The sequence below is a fragment of the Urocampus carinirostris genome, chromosome 2 (genome assembly GCF_059441175.1).
Source record: "Urocampus carinirostris isolate Australia breed hairy pipefish chromosome 2, RoL_Ucar_1.0, whole genome shotgun sequence".
Lineage (NCBI taxonomy): Eukaryota > Metazoa > Chordata > Actinopteri > Syngnathiformes > Syngnathidae > Urocampus > Urocampus carinirostris.
The window spans coordinates 15,357,251-15,377,474 of NC_142350.1; the positions used below are offsets into that span (position 1 = coordinate 15,357,251).

At 39.2% G+C, this 20,224-nt stretch overlaps 1 protein-coding gene across 2 annotated transcripts; it reads right to left on the bottom strand.

Annotated features, from left to right (window-relative positions):
- Positions 1 to 18,594, bottom strand: eya3 (EYA transcriptional coactivator and phosphatase 3). Of its 2 annotated transcripts, XM_088329098.1 has the most exons (19): positions 18,456 to 18,594; positions 14,592 to 14,692; positions 12,403 to 12,455; positions 12,236 to 12,330; positions 12,097 to 12,159; positions 10,648 to 10,699; positions 9,342 to 9,451; positions 8,948 to 9,085; positions 8,703 to 8,788; positions 7,467 to 7,644; positions 6,218 to 6,387; positions 6,060 to 6,143; positions 4,809 to 4,898; positions 4,676 to 4,734; positions 4,421 to 4,581; positions 3,269 to 3,383; positions 3,043 to 3,164; positions 2,855 to 2,955; positions 1 to 1,581 (listed from the first exon to the last, which is right to left on the bottom strand). In XM_088329098.1, the coding sequence occupies exons 2-19, from the start codon at positions 14,613 to 14,615 to the stop codon at positions 1,501 to 1,503; spliced, it is 1,782 nt and encodes a 593-aa protein (XP_088185224.1). In that variant the 5' UTR covers positions 14,616 to 14,692; positions 18,456 to 18,594; the 3' UTR covers positions 1 to 1,500. The 2 variants fall into 2 exon arrangements, with proteins under 2 accessions (XP_088185224.1, XP_088185225.1); XM_088329099.1 differs by lacking the exon at positions 8,948 to 9,085.
- Positions 18,595 to 20,224: the final 1,630 nt, after the last annotated feature.

Below are 20,224 nucleotides of genomic sequence, written 5' to 3' on the forward strand. Positions count from 1 at the left end.
TCAGTAAAACTACATTCAGGTTTACCATGAGATGACCTTCAGTTAAAAACAACACTTTGAATACTAACGTACTTTAACCATTGCATCCCCAATTTTTACTTGAAAACACACGGCATGCAGAGTAGTCACAGGATTCTTTCATGGATCAGAAATGGGGAAAATACATTCTTTCGATTGTACATGAACAAAGTCACAATGCTTTGTCAGCTTACTTATACATTGTAACCACTTTAAATCAACTAATAATAGGGAATATTACTTTTTGATTGTCTCTAAGCCAGTATTATGTCACAGCAACTGATACATAAAAAAAATATTTGTCAGGAAATACAGAGCGCACATTGGTTGGTGACATTGAAACTGAACGAGAAAATGGAAATTTGAGAGACTGATTTTTTTTTCAGTTCATTATAAAAAAATATTGAAAAAAAAGGCAAAATGTAACAGGATAACAATACATTGTTAATAGGAGGACTAAACAAATCAAATTTCCCTTTGAGATTACACATACAGATAAATGGTTAAAGGCACAATATAAATATGCAAAAAGAAAACAAACACACAAATAAACATTCTTAACGTCCAAGATTGAGTATGGACCAAACCTTTGGGCTCAAAATTGTTCAGTCATGTCGCGTGGACACCAAGTTGACGCTAATGAGCTAGGTAACCATGTATTGCACGGCCGCCATCGTAATCTGTACCGCTTTAAGTTTGTGCGACGAAAAATGCTCACTGTGCCGCGTTATCCTACATTTCACCCGAATTGACTTGATGTAAAGAACTACTAATGCCAAGCTTTTGGCTCACAAAAATGCTCAATGTAGATTTCATGAATTGTTTTTTGGTTTGTTTTGACATTCAACTGTATGAAAGGAGCAAGAGCTAATTTGCTATATTTTGTTGAATAGTCCTCTGCTACCTTTTGACATTTGGATAGAATGTTGTGTCATTTTTTCAAAGGGTGTAGGGGGAGTAGATAATTATTTACAAGGGTTACACTGTTATCTCTGTGTTCAAACAGAACTGGCCAACACACCAACAAATCTATCAGCGTGATCCATATTCGAACATGCTTAAAGGGCACTTGGGCTTGTGCTATGAAAAGCCAAAAGGAACATTTGACAATGAATATTAATTTTCTCTCTAAGAGCATTAAGACATTTGAAGTCGTCGGGAAGCGGATGAATATTTTCCACAGGGTCAAAACCTTCAAGTTACTGCAGATAAGATTAAATTGAAGTGTTGAAGAGTATCATTCTTTGGGTAATTTGAATTCAGGCAGGATATAATGGCAATACTCAGATTTTGTCCATTCTTTGTTGAAATCTGTATACATTTTCAGCTGCGAGATTAGCTGCCAAAGACTATGGAAATACGGGTCCATTTTTTTGTGACCGTCTCTCATTTGCGGATGAGCGGGCATAGTAAATTTTTGATAAGTGACCGTCTAGAAATAATAAGCGGCCGCTTTATTTTTTTCCCTCGCCGCCTCTTTGTCTACAAGAAGTCCAGTTCCAGCGCTTGGTGAAGGGAGACCAGGTCACCGTGGGCGGAGATTCGCCAAAAAGGCATGTTGTGCTGGGTGGGACCACATAAAAAGTGAGTCGGTTAGACGTCAGAAAATAAGTAAAAAAAAGTTATCGAAACTTTGAATATCCAGGGTTCACACCCTTTTTTCGTGGCCAAATTCAAGCACTTTTAAGGACTTTCAAAGCCATTTCTTCAATTTCTCATGTATCATTAAAAGATATCCAGTGTAAATCATGTGTGTGCAGATCTGCATTGTATAGTGTTTGCATTGGTCAAGACATAATTTTTAGATCTTGCATAAATCACAAAAATATGTATTGTGGATCTGAACAATAAGTGTATACATGTTTTAGAGAGAAATCTCTCCCCAAATAGGTGTTAAATTGACAGTAAAGTGTTGCTTAAATTTTCATGGGCAGGAAACTTTTCATATAACACTTTATCACTAAGAAACACTTCCTTAGTTTTTTTTGTAGGGCTCATAATACATTTTGGTAATTGATATTCATTTTCCTCATGTTGATGTTTTTGAGTTTTTCCTTGCCCTCATGTTGGTTCCAGATCAGGGGATGGTGTAATAATAGTCTGAAAAAAAAAGTTTGTGTAATAACCTGTGAAGCCCTTTGAGACTCTTTGTGATTAAGGGCTATACAAATAAAAATGACTTGACATATGTGAAAAATGCATGTCAGGTTAATTGGCCGGTCCAAATTGTTCCTAGGTCAGAATGAGGGAGTGAGTTGTCTGTCTCTGTGTGCCCTGCTTCCAACCAGTTCAGGGTGTCCCCTGCTCACTGCCCGAAGATAGCTGGGATGGGCTCCAGCACCCCCGCGACCCTACTGAGGATAAGCGGTGCAGATAATGGATGGATGTGATTCTTGCACTAATACACATTTCATAGTTCCCTTGTTTGGGTGTAGTATCGTGAACATGCTTAATTGCTGTTAAAATTGTCGAGAAAAATTGTTCAAACCTCACATTGTTTATTTGTTGTTAATAGTGTCAATAAAATTGTTAAAACCAAAAATGCACCTGTCCTCTTAGGCATGACCCAAAGGGGTTTACGCGTTATAGGACAATGCCTTATAAACTAATGTGAACTGCTGTTAATCATGATGGAAGAAATGCAATGGCAAAGCAAAGCCACCAGAGAGCAGTGTTGGTGTAATTTTTTAAAGCAGACTTGTTGGAAAACATGGGAACAATTTCAAGCTTTTACAAGCACTTCACCCAAAATTAAAGCAATTTTCAATCCTGAAAAATACATTAAAATTCAAACATTCTCAAGGAGTTTAAGCACATGGACAAACCCTGAATATACCTGTTTTGCTGCAAACTCTTCATCCCGTCCGTCACCTATGACAACATAGGTGACCTTTTTCCCAAAGCGAGAGACGATTCTCTCGAAGCAACTTTCTTTGCCTGTGAGCAGTGGACAGAGTTTAAAAATATGATTAACTTTTTATGTGATCAATGACTCAAACATTCTGTCTTTTTTTTTATTAGTACCTATTTTTGTGGCGCTGTAGATATTCTCTATGGGGAAGACATCTCCCAGGCCGTAGAGCAGAACCTTAGCCAGCGCCGGTACCAGCTGAGTGGTTGTGACCAAGACATTAACGCACTTCCCCCTGTGGTGAAACACACACTTAATTCTATTTGGCCTTCTTTGTCAACTAATCTATGATTTAATGCTAATGAAGTCTAAGGCAGTCAATTGTCAATCTAAGCAGACCTGGACTGAATGAGAAGAAGAGACTTGAGCGCTGTGTTGAGCCAAGAGTCCGTCACGTTCCCGATATCAGACTGGAGCCGTAAAAGCAGCTCCCGCTTCACCGGGCTCAGCAGGCCTGCGTGAGAGCAGTAGTGACGGCATGACGTACAAATATGTTTGCAAAAGCATAGTCTCTAAGCGCAAAATGTAAAAATATGTTTTTCTTGTTTTAATTAAACGAAACAATTGTAAGAGGGTTTGGCCCTGCTCATCGCTAAGTATTAAGTCTCTAGGAGTGGTTTCAGTATGATAAAATGATAAATCTCCACTTGATTGCAGAAGTGGCATTGATCAGATCTTTGTCCACACATCGAGGAAACCCACTTCCTATATGCGGCAAAAGAGTTTCTGTAGGCAGCTCCATATGGAGAGTAGGGGTAGTGAAGCAATGTGGTGAGAGACAATAGGCACGAACATTAAATACCAGCAGGTAAGAGAGCTTTTTTCCTTTTAAAAAAAAGATGAAAAACTCTCATCATCATCTGGTCAGAGGGTTGACCTTACAACACATCTGCAGGAACGCGGTCACCCGAGGGAACACGATCGCCTTGGTGACCGAGATTGTGTCATCGATTCAGTTCCTGCATCATTCATGCGTCAGTCCAGAAAACGGTAAAAGCTGGAAACGTACTTTTAATGAAAGATGAGTGTTCAATCTTTCTTTTGATACGTCCTATGCCTATGTACAGTAACTACAGAACTGCAATTTCTGTAGGCCTTACAAAATTCATCAAAAAAAACTTTGGCAGGCACCAGCTCTTCCCGTCTTAAAGGAACGCCTGGCATTGAATGAATAATGCATGAATAATGAATAATATTTACATTTTTATTTGTAATTTTAGAGCAAATGTTTTTTGTGTAAGGTAAAAATCTAAATTTTATGGGAATAGGAGCCAGTGACTTTGAGATCCGCACACCTAACGGATTTATAACCAATGTGACTGGCTGTGGCTAATCAGGTGAACTTATTTTCTGAACTTAATTTTCTGTAGGCCTTCAAAAATGAGTAAAAAGGGCAAAAATTGGATGGCCCCAGCTCTCGTAATTTGAGAAAAACCTCTGGCGGTGAATGAGTTAAAAAGGATTTCCTGATTTTGTTATGAAGAAACCTACCTCCCACATTTCCCTTGTAGTTGTTGTAAATCTCTTTTAGGCGGCGGTAGCGGAAAGCCAATTTTCGCATCCACTCCACGCCTCCCTGGACACCCGTCGTGGCTCCGGCTGTCCCTCCGCCACTGGGCCCGTTAAATCCATCCGCCAAGAAATTGTAATTACTAAGGAACAGTGGGTTATCTCCAATTATTCCAACAGTCAACAGTCAGTCTGGTGGCGTTGCCAATTATATAAAAAACAACAAAAAAAAAACACCTTAAGTCCTGCCCGTTGTCGTCGGAGGCGACATCTTCTACATGCACTTGGTCGCATTCCTTAAAGCAGAAATGTAAACCCTGTTGTCATAATTTTTTTAAGGAACATCTAGTTCCCATTTCACCCAATGCACCTCCAAGTCGTTGAAGAACAGGTGGTTGTCAGCCAACTCAAAGATAAATTCCTCCATCTGCAAGCCTAAGTTCAGCATGGTTGCCGGGTCCTTACGACAAAGAATAAAAACACTCTTTATTCATTGAATGTTGGGGTCATAAATACATTCTGTCTCGGCAGCCATTGGCTGCCATTTAGGGCTGCAACCAACAGTTATTTAAATAATTGATAAATAGATTGATTATTTTTTTCCAGTATTGGATTTAAAAAAAAAAAATCCTCCTCTTTATTGAGATCTATAAATAAATATTGACCGTTTGGGCAGAGAGAAAAATAGTACACAAAACAACATAAAATTAAGTCATATAAGACAATAAAAAATATGAGAGTTTGTCAAATACCTAACAAACAAAAATACATACAAATGTATGCCATACACCAGCAAATATGCAAGATACTGTTTTCCTACCACCTTATCCAAAGAGGATATTACAGTTGGACTTATCATAAGAATAAATGAAGAAAGAGCAATACATTTAATTTTATGTGGAGCAAAATATTTCACCCACAAGAAAAAAAATATAAAAAACGCAAACTCACTGGGACTACTAAAGCTGAGTAAATTAATCCAGATACATCTTTTTTTTAATAATCAACGCAAACAAATGGCATGCCATCACACATTTCCCCCCAGCACTCCAGCAGTCTATTTTATGCAATTGGCTCCTGAAATTTGGCATCAATATCAGGGGTCAAATCTGAGTAAAGGCATATTTAATGATGCCACTCAAGTGTTTTTTCGTTAACCATGAGCTTTGTTTTATTATTGTTCATCTTAGAGAACACCTGTTCACAAAGATAAGCAGTCTGAAGTATGGATAGAACCTTTGCTGGAAATCAGCTCTTTTACACCCTTTTTGCCCTCTAGTGGCGAGAAGGAGCATTTGATTTCTCACGGTTTACAGTTTTGATAGGAATGAGCTCTTTAAAGACTTATTTTATTTTGATGTACTGGTACTGATAAATTTACAGCAGGCTAGAAAAAATGAGTATGTAAGAGCATGACAACATAGATGCTAACTCACCAAGCAAAAAAGACCTATTTATACTAATATTGCTTTTATTTGAATTAATTGAGTTTTCATTTACCACTTAAATGTACTAGTTAATACACACTGTCCCTCAAAGATCCATTCTAACGAGGCTGGCAATGAATGAGGTAAAGCAAAAAGCTCTTAGCTAATTTTTATATTCTTTTACGACAACATACCTTGCCAAACTTTTGTGCAAAAGAACCTGTGAGCAGCGAGTGGAATATAATAATGGTCTCATCCAGATCCCAAAGGAAAATGCGCTAAAAAAAAAACAAGCCAGAATGATTTAATTTAAAACTCTTGACCTGTCTTTTAAAATGATAACCATGATTACCTCAAGGTCGGATTCAGCAGAAGGGGAGCTGTCCCCTTTCTTGGCCTTTCCTTTAGCTTTTCCCAACGAGTTCCTGCGTCCGACCTCATCCTGGTCTCTGGCGCCGGTGGGAGAAGAGACACTAGTTGGCAGCGCTGCCCCTGCTGGGAGATTCTCAGGTGGGGAAGCATCTTAGGGAGAGATCATTTGATTATAATTCAAGCATATTACACAATGTAAAATTAACAGGCATGAAAATGGGTCAGGAGCTTAAAAAAGTGAGAATAATAAAATAAATGTCCAATACACGGAACAACCCTGAAAGATATTAAGGTCTGTCGACCTGCACTGTGTTTTAGGTATCTGCAGGAGGCATCCCACAGACACACACACACCCACCTTGGGGATATTGCACAAATCCAAGATAAGGGTTTAAGCCTGGATATGTTTGTTATTTTGGTTGGATTTACAACGTGGACACCATATACTACTGAACCTGCAATGGTTAGAAGTAAGTGACAGAATGGTGACAAATTGGAGCAGAGACTAGCAATAGCAATCTAACGGTTTAGCCTTCGTAGCTTTTGGTCTAAACACACTGCAAGCCTTTGGTCATCTCCGATGTCACGCTGGAAAAAAATATCAATTACAAGAATATTAGAAAAGAAGCTTGTGTTTTTAAAAAAAAGAATTATATTATTGTTAAATATACAAACTTGACGTTAACTTAAAGGAACAATTATTTCACCTGACATTTGGCTGCACTCTGGTTACTGGTTACTATAACGTCGTCATAAAAATCAGTGTGCCAAGAAACGAAGCACAAACTCATCAAACAAATCAATCAAGTATGTTTGTGGATACATTTTCAATGTAGGGATTCTGGCATTTTACTTCTACGGACTATGACGTAGTTTGTTGCAGTTGCCCATTATCTAACCCCATTGGGTAAGAACACAGAAGTTTGGTTTGATTCATCGTTTACTGTATCTTTCAGGGGCAGTGACCCTCGCTACTAACGTGACAGTTGCACTGGCCAAAACGCAAATACTCCCGCCCGCCCAAACTACACTTATTTTCATTCGAACGCACCACCTCAAATGCCTGGTTCATTCCCTGCAAAAGCACAAGACTCCCCGTTCCGTCCTCAAAAGGTTTTGTCTTCGGATCCACGCGATTCACGTAGGTTACACATTTTGACCTAACGGCATATTTCGGCAAAAGGTGAGATTTTCAAGCCTGTGTTAGAAAGTGGAGTAAAAGCTGAAACCTCTTGGAGGTAGTCCTGCCGAGGCAGCCTCTTCAGACTTGACGGCCGAGTACACGGCCCCTCCGACAGCGGCTCCATGGTCTTCACTGCTGGGTATACCCGCAGGGACATAACTGGAAGGCAGGCTGTAATACTGCGAGAACTGGCTCTGTCCTAGGGAGTTGTAGCTGCTAAATTCCTAAAGAAACCCAACACAAGGATCATTTGTCACTTCAGTCATTAATAGAGTTTGCACACAGTTTTCGTGGACAAATTCAGGCTCTTTTTAAGGACTTTCAAAGCCTATTTTCAATTTCATCAGTATTGTTGAGAAGAAATCTGGTGTGAATGGTCTATTTTGCAGATTCACAATATATTCCACTACCATATAGTTAGATAGCGATTACAAATCTGGTATTTACCAAGAAAAGGCGAATGGGCTCATAGGTGAAAAATTTGAGCCTTATATTTGACAGCACTCAACTTTTGTCGCTCGCGAACCAAACGTCTCAATGAGCCAGCTCTTGGAGGGGAACAAAGGGAGCTGGCTTCCCACCAATCAACAGCAAGTTCCCTCCAAAACACCAATTTTTCTTATAATTGGTCAATATGCATTTTTTAAGATTCTGTGTTATTGACTTTGAATATGTTGAGCATAAAATAGTTTAAAATAGATTTGTATATTATCTTTCTTGTAGTTTTATAAATATATTAATAATAATTCCTGTGTTTTTCTGTATACATGTGTTTGAATAATAATGTAAGGTTTAGTATTTTTTCACCTTTTATTTCATTCCTTATGTTAATGATTTTTTTGTTTCATTTTTTTCCATTTGGATTTTTTTCTCCCTCCGCCATTTTTATATGGTCATTCCGTGCATAATGTTCATGATAATTGGTAATGGAGGGATTAAAGCAATAAAACAACCTGAAGAGCCGTTTGGGACCCGAAAGAGCCAGCGGTTTTTAGTGAGCCGACCCGAAAAAAGGAGACAAAACTGTTCTCTAAAAATAGTTGGAATTCCCATCTCTTCAAGTAAACTTCGGTCAAAGACGTCACCGCAGTGTTTCCTATTTGCTCATAAAATGTCAAATTTTATGACATACACCTCCTTTTAAAAAGAGCGACTTTCCCTGGCACTTAGTTACTTTAACTATAGCGTAATTAAGTTACTAAATTACTTTTTGGAATAAGTGGTGAGTAACTAACTCCTTTTTTTAAGTAATGTGCCCAATACTGAAAATACTACTACTTACTTGGAGAGTGACCGCATTGGATGCCGTGGTGGCAGCTGTAGCTGACGGGATGTTGGAGTACACACTGGCTGTTGTGAAACTCGAGCCTTGGGAGGAACGTACACATAACTCAATCCAGGCGACCGAAACGAAAAAAAGCCACATGGGCGATCTCACCATAGGAGAATGCTGAAAATTCACACTCTCCTATTAAACATGTGCAGAGTGTGACAGCATTTTCCTGAGCAAGTGATGCTGAAGCTTGCCTTGGCTGGGGTATGAATAGTGCAGCTGGCTTGGCTGACTTGAGGTATATGTGGTGCTGAAGCTGAGAAACCCAGGCTGGCCACCAGAGGGCGTCTCTGGCAAACCTGTCTCTGTTTTAATGCCTGGCCACATAGCACCTAAAGATGACAGAGAGCGATAAAAGCAAAAGGAGGAAAGAAGCAGCAAGAGGGGGTTATTGAGACAGCGAGGAGTTGGGGAAAAAAAAATCCTCCCGTCAAGCTGTGGCGTGTGTGGTTTTGGAGCAGAAAACCCCAGAAGCAAATTGATTCAACAGTGCGGAAGCAGAGTGAGGCTACTGAAGCGATGTGACTACTGTGCAATGCCGTGTTTTTTAGTCAGCAGATTTTGTTAAAAAAAGTAACATAAACTAACCGAATGGTGGGAGTCCGTACGTCTGGCCTGTCTGCGGAAAGGCTGAATACACAGCAGACTGAGCCAGAGGGGGAAAGGCCACTGGACTGGGGTAAGTAGTCACCGCAGGGCTAAAATAAAGAAATAAAAATAATTACCGTACTTTCCGCACTATAAGGCGCAACTAAAAGTCTTAATTTTTTTCAAAAGCTGACCATGCGCCTTATAATACAGTGCGTCTTATATATGGCTCAATATTAAATTTGCAAGGTCTCGCAACTTACGCAACTGCCGACGACTCGATTTTCCCCCGAACGTGGAGTAGTCCGCGGTGTATGCTGAGATTTATATACCGGCGTTTCATTGGCTAACCAATGTGTCAATCATCATTTGAATCGATCGCTATTGGCTAAAGTTATTCGGAGCCTCGGATTGGCTAGAGGGCCAAAACAAACCCTGCAATTGGTCGAAAAAGATGTGTCAATCATCCGTTAAATCGATCGCTATTGGCTGAAGTTATTCGGAGCCTCGGATACGCTAGAAGGCCAAAACAAACCCTGCAATTGGCCGAAAAAGATGTGTCAATCATTCGTTACATCGATCGCTATTGGCTGAAGTTATTCGGAGCCTCGGATACGCTAGAGGGCCAAAACAAACCCTGCAATTGGCCGAAAAGGATGACTGAATAGCAAGCTTGCTAAATTTCGCCATAAAGAAACATGTTTCATTAGTCTGTATTTGAAAACATTTTACTCTCCTGGATTTACTACACTCACGGTTGTAAGAAGACCATGATTGCGTATCATTATTGAACATGAGAACTTAGGTGAGTTATGCGGCTTTATATTTGTATCTTGTTTTAGAACGATGTTGCTGTGATGAGTTGAGTGAATTAAACTAAATTCCAAGTGTTTATTGTCATATGCACAGTAAAGTTCCGAGCGAAAAAGAAAATAGAACGTAAGGAATGGTTGGCATTTCTTGAATTCCAAGACTTTAACCTTCAGAATGATATTTGAAATGACGCATTTAAGTGACATCGTACGGACACCGCATCCGCACGTGTCTACGACACGTATTTGCTTCTTTGCATGCTTTGGGATTGTTAAGGGGGTAATCAGTTTGACTGAATCATCTAACTGTTTTGTCGACGTTCCCATTGTAGCGCCTTATAATCCGGTGCGCCTTATCTATGGAAGATATAGGACCAAAAACCATTTTTTTGGGGGTGCGCCCTATAACCCGGTGCGCCCTATAGTGCGGAAAATACGGTAGTACTCAAGAGGTAATGCATGAAAAAAGCACTTATTTCATGTTTCTTACTCACTTGCTTCCTTCATAGACCTGCTGGGTGTATTCAGACACGGCTGTTTCTGAAGCTGATAACACAACGCAAAAAAAAAGAAAAAAGAAAAAAAAAAGATCAATTCTGGGTTCATACTACTTTTTTCATATCCATATTTAAGGACTTTCAAATTTCAATTTTTCCAGTACCATTAAAAGAAAAAAAGTGTGAATGATGTATTTTGCACAGCCAGAAATATTTCTGTGATTTACATGTGCGTTTTTTAATCATGTGTGTGCACTTATCAAGAAATACCATTTTTAGAGTCAATAAACTTGTTTTTGAGTGAAATCTCTCCCTATATGGATAGGTGTTGGGTAAAATTGACAATAAAACTTAGGTTACATTTTCAGTTGCAGGAAGTTCTTCCCATTCCAATCTACCACTGGGAAACACAATTTAATTTTTTTGCATAACCCATAAATGTACATAATTGATACGTAATCCTAGCACAAATACACATTTCATAATGCCCTGTTTAGGTAAAGCGCAATTTGTAAGGGGCTTCATAGGACAACGGCATACAAACTAAGGTTAATCTCGAGGGAAAAGGAAATGCAATGGCAAATAGAGGCCACCAGAGAGCAGCGTCTGTGTGATTTTTAAGCAGACTTGTTGAGGAACACGGCAAAAATTTCAAGCGTTCACAAGTACTTCACCCAAGATTATTCAAGCCCTTCTCCATCCTATTGAAACAACATTAAAATTCAAGCATTTTCAAAACCCAGTCAATTGTACCATATAATGGTAATTTGAACTAACACTCTTGGAATAAAAAATGATGGCCAGGCAAGGAGAAAGAGTTTGACTAGGAAACCGTAGTGTTTTCTGAAGGTAGTTTAGTATGTGTTTGAAAAACCTTTTTTACATTGTATACACAGCTAAACACATTAAATTGACTAATAGAAAGAATAAACTGAAGTAATCTAGAACTTTAGGTCAAACTTTTATTTTCAAGATGAATCTTGTTAGTCTTAACGCTCGGAAAGAAAAGAACTAAAAAGAAATGTTGACAATGTGTTGTGAAATAATAATTTGATTTGATTAGGAAGCAATTTTAATGTAGCAGCAGGACGTTTTCTTCATGGCATTGAAATAATTTAGTGTGCAGCCCTTCAAGGTTTCTTAATTTCACTCATGCTAAGGTTTTGAGTTTCCCTTGCCCTAACACAGGTTTTAGATCAGTAGATGTCACAATGGTGATCTGTGCAGCCCTATAAGACTTTTTGTGATTAAGGGCTATACAAATAAATGACTTCACCAAAGTAATTTGATAAATTCCCCCTACTTTTTTGAACTTCCTAAGAAGAGCGCAGATGAGTGACATTTAGAACAGAATATCACAGATTTCTACCAGTCATGCACGTCTGTTTCCATGTTATATTGGGGAATTAAAACAAAAAAAGAAGAAGACGTATAACTAGCCCATACCTGAGTGTGTATACGAGTTCAGCTGGGGTGCCACCCCCATTTCTCCTTCAGATTCTCCGTCCCCTGCAAATAGAAGCATTATACATGTAATTGTTAGTTCAGTCAATATTTTCTACTCCAGTAAAAATATTCTACTCACGAGCGCCAAGTTGGGCAATGGACAGGGCGGAGTACGAGCTCCCTTCATCTGATGTAGCCAGCACAGTGCTCGGGCTTCTATCCTCTCTCAAGTTACTGCAGAGATGCTTTGTTTAAACTGTCATGATTTCTACAAATAGCCCATGTTTTCCTTTTTTTTCCCAGTACCTTCGCTCTTTTTCAACTCCATTGTCTACCACACCAAGCTTGGCTTTCTTTGCCTGTGCCCCACAACAAAACAAGCATTTTAGGGCACATACAACTCAAGTAAAGTTACAATACTACAGAAAAAACAGTGTTGGGAGTACGGATTACTTCGTAAATCGTTTCTGGAATGCTATCACTTTTCTTGGTAGCCGAACTGTAATGCATTATCCAGGGTGTGTACACCTTTTTAATGGCCAAATTGAAGCATTTTAAGGACTTTTAGAGCCAATTTTCAATGTCTCCAGTGCCAATTGTGCATATTGCACAGCCACAAATACACCTGTAATTTACATACAGCGTTTTTAATGTTCCCTGCGCATTATCAAGACATAAGATTTTTAGATTTTAAGTAATTTGCAGATATATTTGTTTTAGAGACAAATCTCTTCCTATAGTAAGTGTTGGTTACAAATTACAGTAATATATAGCTTACATTTAGTTGCAAGACGTTCTTCCCTCTACAATTTACCACTGGAAAACGTTAGCTTAATTTATTTCATGTCCGATAATTAATGTCAATATTTTAAATGGAATCCTTGCACTAATATACATTTCTTATGGCCCTGTTTAGGTGTAGCATGCACCTGTCCTCTTGGGTGCGACCTGTAGGGGGCGATGACGCATCATAGGACAGTACCAAACAGACTAATGCCAGCTGCAGTACTGATGAAGTATAGAAATCAATGAAAAGCAAAGCCACGAGAGTAGGCTCGTCGGCGTCATTTTTAAGCAGATTGGGTTTACCGTATTTTCACAACCATAACATTAGTCTCAGATTTTCTTCAAATTGTGCGGCCCGCTATATTGTGCAGTGTGCCTTGTGTGTGATGTAAAGTGGCAGATGTAGCTAAAAACACCAAAAGGCTGTGTGGGAAGTGTGGGTGTCACTGCTAAAGGGTGAAGTGTGGGTGTGTATGCAAGACTAGGTTCACACTGCAGAGCTAAATGCTCAATTCCGATTTTTGAAATCGGAGGTTTTTGCAAGATGGTTCACATTTCCAATTAAGTGTTTGTTGTTTGCAATCTCTTTTGAGCATCTCCTGATAGTAAATGACAAGTGTACGCTTTTGCAAGAGGAGACATGACGTCACAAGAATTGCACCCATTGCTTGCTGAAGGAATCATGGATGCTGACGGCGTAGCATATCTAGCTATTTGAATCTAATTGTGCCACCAAAGGCTGAACAGAACTGTCCCCTCAGTTTAACTCCATTGAATGCTTTCCGTGTTTTTGTCCGTCATTCAGTTTTGATTTCTACGCGGAAGGACATGGAAACCGAGCTGCCGTGACAGAATTGACGATGAATTAATCAATGGTTTGCAAGTGGAGGAAGCTAAAAAATAAACTCCTGACAATTTTTTTTTATCTGTGTGTTTTACTTTGTAAACAATATTCAAATATACCAGGACCAAAACTCAGTTTTTCTCCCGCTGTAGTATTATATATGCACACTTGTATGCTTGTCTGTGTTGTTGTAAGACAGCCGCAGCAAAGGGCCCCCGCGCCCTATCGTGTATGTGTTAAATACAGAAATAGAACCAGCTACGGAGATTGTGCCTTTTAACATGGTGCGCCTTATAGTAGTGAAAATACAGTTTGTTTCTTCACATTTAATGCATGGTTTATCGATTCAGACTGCAGAGAAACATGGCAATAATTTCCAGCATTTACAAGCGCTTCACCCAAAATTAAAGCAATTTTCAAATCGTGAGAACGCAGTAATAAAATTGAAGGATTTGAAGGACCCATACGAACCCTGTGGGTGTGAGTAATCTGGGGGTTAACAGAATTTTTTTTTAAAAACGTTATTAGTAAAAGTAACAAATTTTGCACACCTGCCATTGAAAATATTCTGGTTTTTATTTTTTATATTTGTAAACACTTATTTATATTGTTCATATTCTTAGCTATTTTTCATTATTCACTATCTTACTGCCTAACAAATGAAATCTTCCCATTGTGGAATGAATAAAGCATTATCTTATCTTATTTTTTTTTCAGTATCATACTCAACACAAAGAGGGAAACATAATAAAATTAACAATATTAATAAGTGTGGTTTGAAAATGGAAACAGAGTACAGGATTGCCGGATTTCAAATTATTAGTCAATAATGTCAAATGCCCCCCCCCTTCGTGGGCAAGCTTACCGGCAGCTCCTGCGAGTCATCCATCTTTGCGGCTGAGCGAACCGACAAGACAGCGTGCTGTCACTGGCCTACTCTCCAGACCTGGGGATTTGGTGCGGACCCTGCCGAAGAATCACAACTGTCAAAGTCAACTCATCGAAAAGTGGATCCAAGTGACGGCTTTTGTAGTTTTCCCACCAAACACAAAACCCTCCCCTTGTCACGTAAACACAATGTATGCCTTCTCCCCAACGGGGAGGTCAGGAAATGGGGCGCCCTGCTTACGTATCCTGCACGAGACCTACAGGTGAGGGCAGGTGTGACTGATGCCGCTCGACTCGCGTGCTTAGCGCGGGATTAGACCAGCGTGCTGTCTTACATGTGACCTAACTGCCATGCCGGCATAAAACACTCCGGCTCAGGTGGACGCCGCCCTTATTTTTTGTCACGGGGGTGGGATAAGATCTAACCTTGTTTTGTGGCTCGGGTCGCTTAGCTGGCGCTTTACTCTGAACATTTATCTGACATAATGTGCACGGTGGGGGTGAAAATAGGTCAGACAGTAAACTCAGAGGCAGGGCGGCGCGTGAGGCGAAAAACGCGTCACGTTCAAGGGCCAAAAGTGTGCCACCACTAGGGGGTCTGGGTGCAACAACAAGCAAATGTCAGCTTATAAAAGACTTATATTAGTAAACTCATAACACCTGGAGGTGAAGGCCAAGCATATTGGCACACTTTTGAGGTGGAAAATCTAATCGATCAATTCATGAACTTTTTGTTATAAAACGTTTGGTACCATTTTCAAGGTTTTCACCTTTTTCAAATTCAAGCACTTTTTTAGGACTTGAGCCAATTTTACAATTTCTCCAATATTATAAAAAGAAATCCGATGTGAATCATGCTTTTCAGAGCCACATATATATCTGCGATTTACATACGCAATTTTCAATCTTGCATGTGCGCCTGTCAAGACATATGATTTTTAGATCTTAAGTGAACCACCAATATATTTGTCTTTTTTTTTTGCCAATATTATGAGAGAGTATCGGCCAAACTAAATAAAGTTTAGTTTTCTACAATGGTATGTCATAGCTGACATATAACAACATAATAATGAAAAATTGTTATTGTTTGTTCCCTATCTAAATCATCACTTAATGGTTTATTAAAGACCTATATAGAAAAGGAGTGATATTTATCAATATCAAAAGTATTGTTGCTCACATGTAAAAAACGTGTATGTGGAATAATAGTGTATATTTATTCTTTTGAAAAAAAAATATATATATATATAATTTGGAAGATGTCTTTAAAATGACAGCAACGGTATTCGTTTTCCACAATGGTATATTAAATGAAAGTTATATGTTTGAATGGAGCAGTGATTGTAACGGTCTTAGCTTATCCGATTTGTAATCAACAGTTTTAGCTTACCCAATTTATAATCAACCAATTAATTGATAGGTCTACTAGTTATTCCAAGAGCCAAGAAGAAATCCACAGTTTCGAGAGCTTTCTCATGTCGGACCCAGGTGCTGTGGAATGTTCTGCCCTTTGAGATTTGATCAACAACCTCAGTGAAAGTGTTTAAATCTAGGCCTAAAAAAACCCTCACATTCAATAGCCTATGAGGGATGTTGATCATCATACTTTTGTCCTTGAGAGAAAAGTATGAGCCTGGTTGATGCACGGTGCATGTATTTTGAACCATTGTACCGGCACTTAATGAACGGCACCATCTAGAACAGGGGTCGGGAACCTATGGCTCGCGAGCCATATATGGCTCTTTCTATGAATATCTATGGCTCAGAAACAAATTTGATTGCATGCAAAATTTCTCCATCTTGTTCGAAACTTGAAGTTGTTCAGCCTATTCAGGTACACGCAAATCCAATCCAAAGCTAAGCACTCACTGTTACTTCGCAGTATATATAGGGCACGTTTTTCACTACAATTTACAGTCAAGGTGTCACACAAAAAAGGGGGGAAAAAACTCTCTTTTGGCTGTACAACGCTAAAGAATCCTTTATATAAAAGTTCACTATATAATCTGTGTTCAGTGTTCAGATACCTTATGATGAATCCACAGAACACACTGTAAATACGCCAAAACACCGGAAGAGAACTTAGTCTTTTGATTGGGTGAGTGGGAGGGATGGGTGGAGCCATGCAAAAAGCGCAAGCACTCCCTCCCATCTCTCGCCCTACGCCATCTGCGCCAAAAGTGAGCTCATCAGGCTCCCTATTTGCAGAATGTTGTGACGTTTTTACACAATAACTGCTTGCATCTGGTTTTGAAACCAATATGTATGAAAAAAAAAGGGTCAAAAGGAGTTTAACCGATCTTGAGTAATTGCAAGAAAGAGACAAGTTTAAAGTGGTATGTTTGTTGATTTTGGGACAGGGGCTCTGGCATTATTCTCTTTTCATAATTTTTATCAAATCATCAAAAGTAAATGTGCTGAAGACTAAGCTTTTGTCTGGGGTGCGGGTTTAGCAATTTTGTAAATTTGTCTCATAATATATGGTGTGGCTCTTTCCCAAAATAAAATTAATATTTTTTGCTTTTATGGCTCTTTGAGTCAAAAAGGTTCCCGACCCCTGATCTAGAACCTGTTGCATCGGTCAAGATATTGGAACAGGAAACTGCCAACTGGACATTCTGTTATTTCCTATAATTCATGTTGATCATGTTTGTGAAATGTATGATGATGTCCTTGAACATCCATTGCAGCCTGGTCATCTTGGAACGGGGATTACCTCATGTGCAGCCCTTTCGGTTAATTTAATGGATGCCAGAGCGTGTGTTAGAGATAGATGTGAATGAATTGTTGTGCTGTGGGCTTAATGTTCAGTGTCAGGTTGGGAAGAGCGACGGGGAATCTGTTTGGTGAATGTGAGTGTGTTCTTGCCTTTGCCCCCTTCATCATGAGGTTTCAGATTAGGGAATAGTGTAATGGTAGTATGTGCAGCCCTTTTAGACATTTTGTGATTAAGGGCTCTACAGATAAATATAACTTGACTGATAATTACTATTCAAAGCTGGGCCTTAATACAATGAATAAACGTCGTGTATGTGTTGTTGCTTTATACTTATTCCAAGAACCAAATATTGTGAAGAACTCAGAATTTAGACTACTCGGGATTGAGTACAGCATTATTTGAAACGAATGTTAGGACCGTTGATTCCTGTGAAGTCTCCATCGCGTCCTGACCCACTTTTCACAATGGTTCCGTTTAGCCTTCGTTATCTTCGGACCACATCTCCCTCTGCATCAACCCAATATTGTCTTTCAAATCGAAACCCTTCAAAAGAAGCAAGCAGTCCATCACCATTCACATCTGACCAACGTTAGATAAGAAGAAACCAGCAAATAACCCAGCCGAGGGCAGTCCAAGAAGATGAAGTGAAACCCGACTATCTCCTGAAAAACGGGGAGGTGTTAAACATCGATTCAAAGGTAAACAAGAGCAAGAAAGTTTACCTGCGGCTAGTTTGTTTACAAATGATCAAATGCTACAAATAACTAGCGCGGCTAGTAAGTGAAGCTTGCTGCGTTACGAACAAGGGTAGCTATTTACTAGCAGGCTTGGTAAAGTTTATGGAATAGCAAAATAGGATGCTCTTTTAAAATCATTCACATTAATAACCCATTATAGTGAAATATCGATGAGATATTCGAAGTCGTAGTGAGCTCGAGACTTCAGAACAGATATAAAAGTTTTCAGCTCCAGATATTAGTCGGGTTCGGCCGCCATAGGAGCGGGCACAGAAATGGCAGCGTGCAAAGCATCGCACTCCAGCTACCACAGCAAAAATCGCTTCTCCAATTGGAAACAAATTTATGCGTTTTTGTTAAACCGCAAACGTTTAACCCGTCTTACCATTGAAGTTGGGAAGTCACAAGGTTAACATTTATTCATCTCCAATTGTATCCGAAATGTAGAGCATTGTCTGTTGATAGGGAGCACTATTTTGCAGGAAGTTGTTGTTGCTGTGTTGTGTGCGCAGGCGCAAAATGTCAATTCAGAATACATTCAGGATCGACTTGAGGTCGTGTTTATTTACTCCGCCATTGTTTCCTAACCGACTTTTACAAAACCGAAGCCCATCGTACTCAAAGGAGAATTAAGTTCATGTCATTAAAGACTTTTACTGTATACTACATATCAATTTAGTGATGAATGTAACAAACCACTAGCTTAACCCAATACAACCAAACAATCGAATGAAAAAAGAGAGAAGAAAAATGCTTAACACAGGTAATTCCTTTAAATTAGCAAGCCATTCATTTTTATATTCCCACACTAAATCATATTTATAATGCTAATACTGTTTAATTCAATGTACATTTTCTATATTGTCATTGATTGCATCGTCGTGTACGTTGTTTACATCAATATTAGACGTAAACCTCTATGATGAACATATACATAAATAAAATACTTTAAAGAAAAACAAAAAAAAAATAATATGTGAATAGAATCGTATATATATATATATATATATATATATATATATATATATATATATATATATATATATATATATATACAGGGAGTGCAGAATTATTAGGCAAGTTGTATTTTCGAGGATTAATTTTATTATTGAACAACAACCATGTTCTTAATGAACCCAAAAGTCTCATTAATATCAAAGCTGAATATTTTGGAAGTTGGAGTGGGGCTTTTTTAGTTTTAGCTATTTTAGGAGGATATCTGTGTGTGCAGGTGACTATTACTGTGCATAATTATTAGGCAACTTAACAAAAAACAAATGTATATCCATTTTAATTATTTATTTTCATCAGGGAAACCAATATAACAGCTCAACATTCACAAATATACATTTCTGACATTCAAAAACAAAACAAAAACAAATCAGTGACCAATATAGCCACCTTTCTTTGCAAGGACACTCAAAAGCCTGCCATCCATGGATTCTGTCAGTGCTTTGATCTGTTCGCGATCAACATTGCGTGCAGCAGCACCCACAGCGTCCCAGACACTGTTAAGAGAGGTGTACTGTTTTCCCTCCTTGTAAATCTCACATTTGATGAGGGACCACAGGTTCTCTATGGGGTTCAGATCAGGTGAACAAGGAGGCCATGTCATTAGTTTTTCTTCTTTTAGACCCTTTCTTGCCAGCCACGCTGTGGAGTACTTGGATGCGTGTGATGGAGCGTTGTCCTGCATGAAAATCATGTTTTTCTTGAAGGATGCGGACTTCTTCCTGTACCACTGCTTGAAGAAGGTGTCTTCCAGAAACTGGCAGTAGGACTGGGAGTTGAGCTTGAGTCCATCCTCAACCCGAAAAGGCCCCACAAGCTCATCTTTGATGATACCAGCCCATACCAGTACCCCACCTCCACCTTGCTGGCGTCTGAGGCGGACTGGAGCTCTCTGCCCTTTACCGATCCAGCCACGGGCCCATCCATCTGGCCCATCAAGACTCACTCTCATTTCATCAGTCCATAAAACCTTAGAAAAATCCGTCTTGAGATTTTTCTTGGCCCAGTCTTGACGTTTCAGCTTGTGTGTCTTGTTCAGTGGTGGTCGTTTTTCAGCCTTTCTTACCTTGGCCATGTCTCTGAGTATTGCACACCTTGTGCTTTTGGGCACTCCAGTGATGTTGCAGCTCTGAAATATGGCAA

Coding starts and splice junctions, on each gene's coding strand:
- eya3 (XM_088329098.1), bottom strand. CDS start 14,615: ATGGATGACTCGCAGGAGCTGCCG. Junction 6,388..7,466: donor GGCAGGACTACCTCCAAGAG/GTTTCAGCTTTT, acceptor TCTCTCCCTAAG/ATGCTTCCCCACCTGAGAAT. Junction 6,144..6,217: donor CTGCTGAATCCGACCTTGAG/GTAATCATGGTT, acceptor TTTTTTTTTTAG/CGCATTTTCCTTTGGGATCT.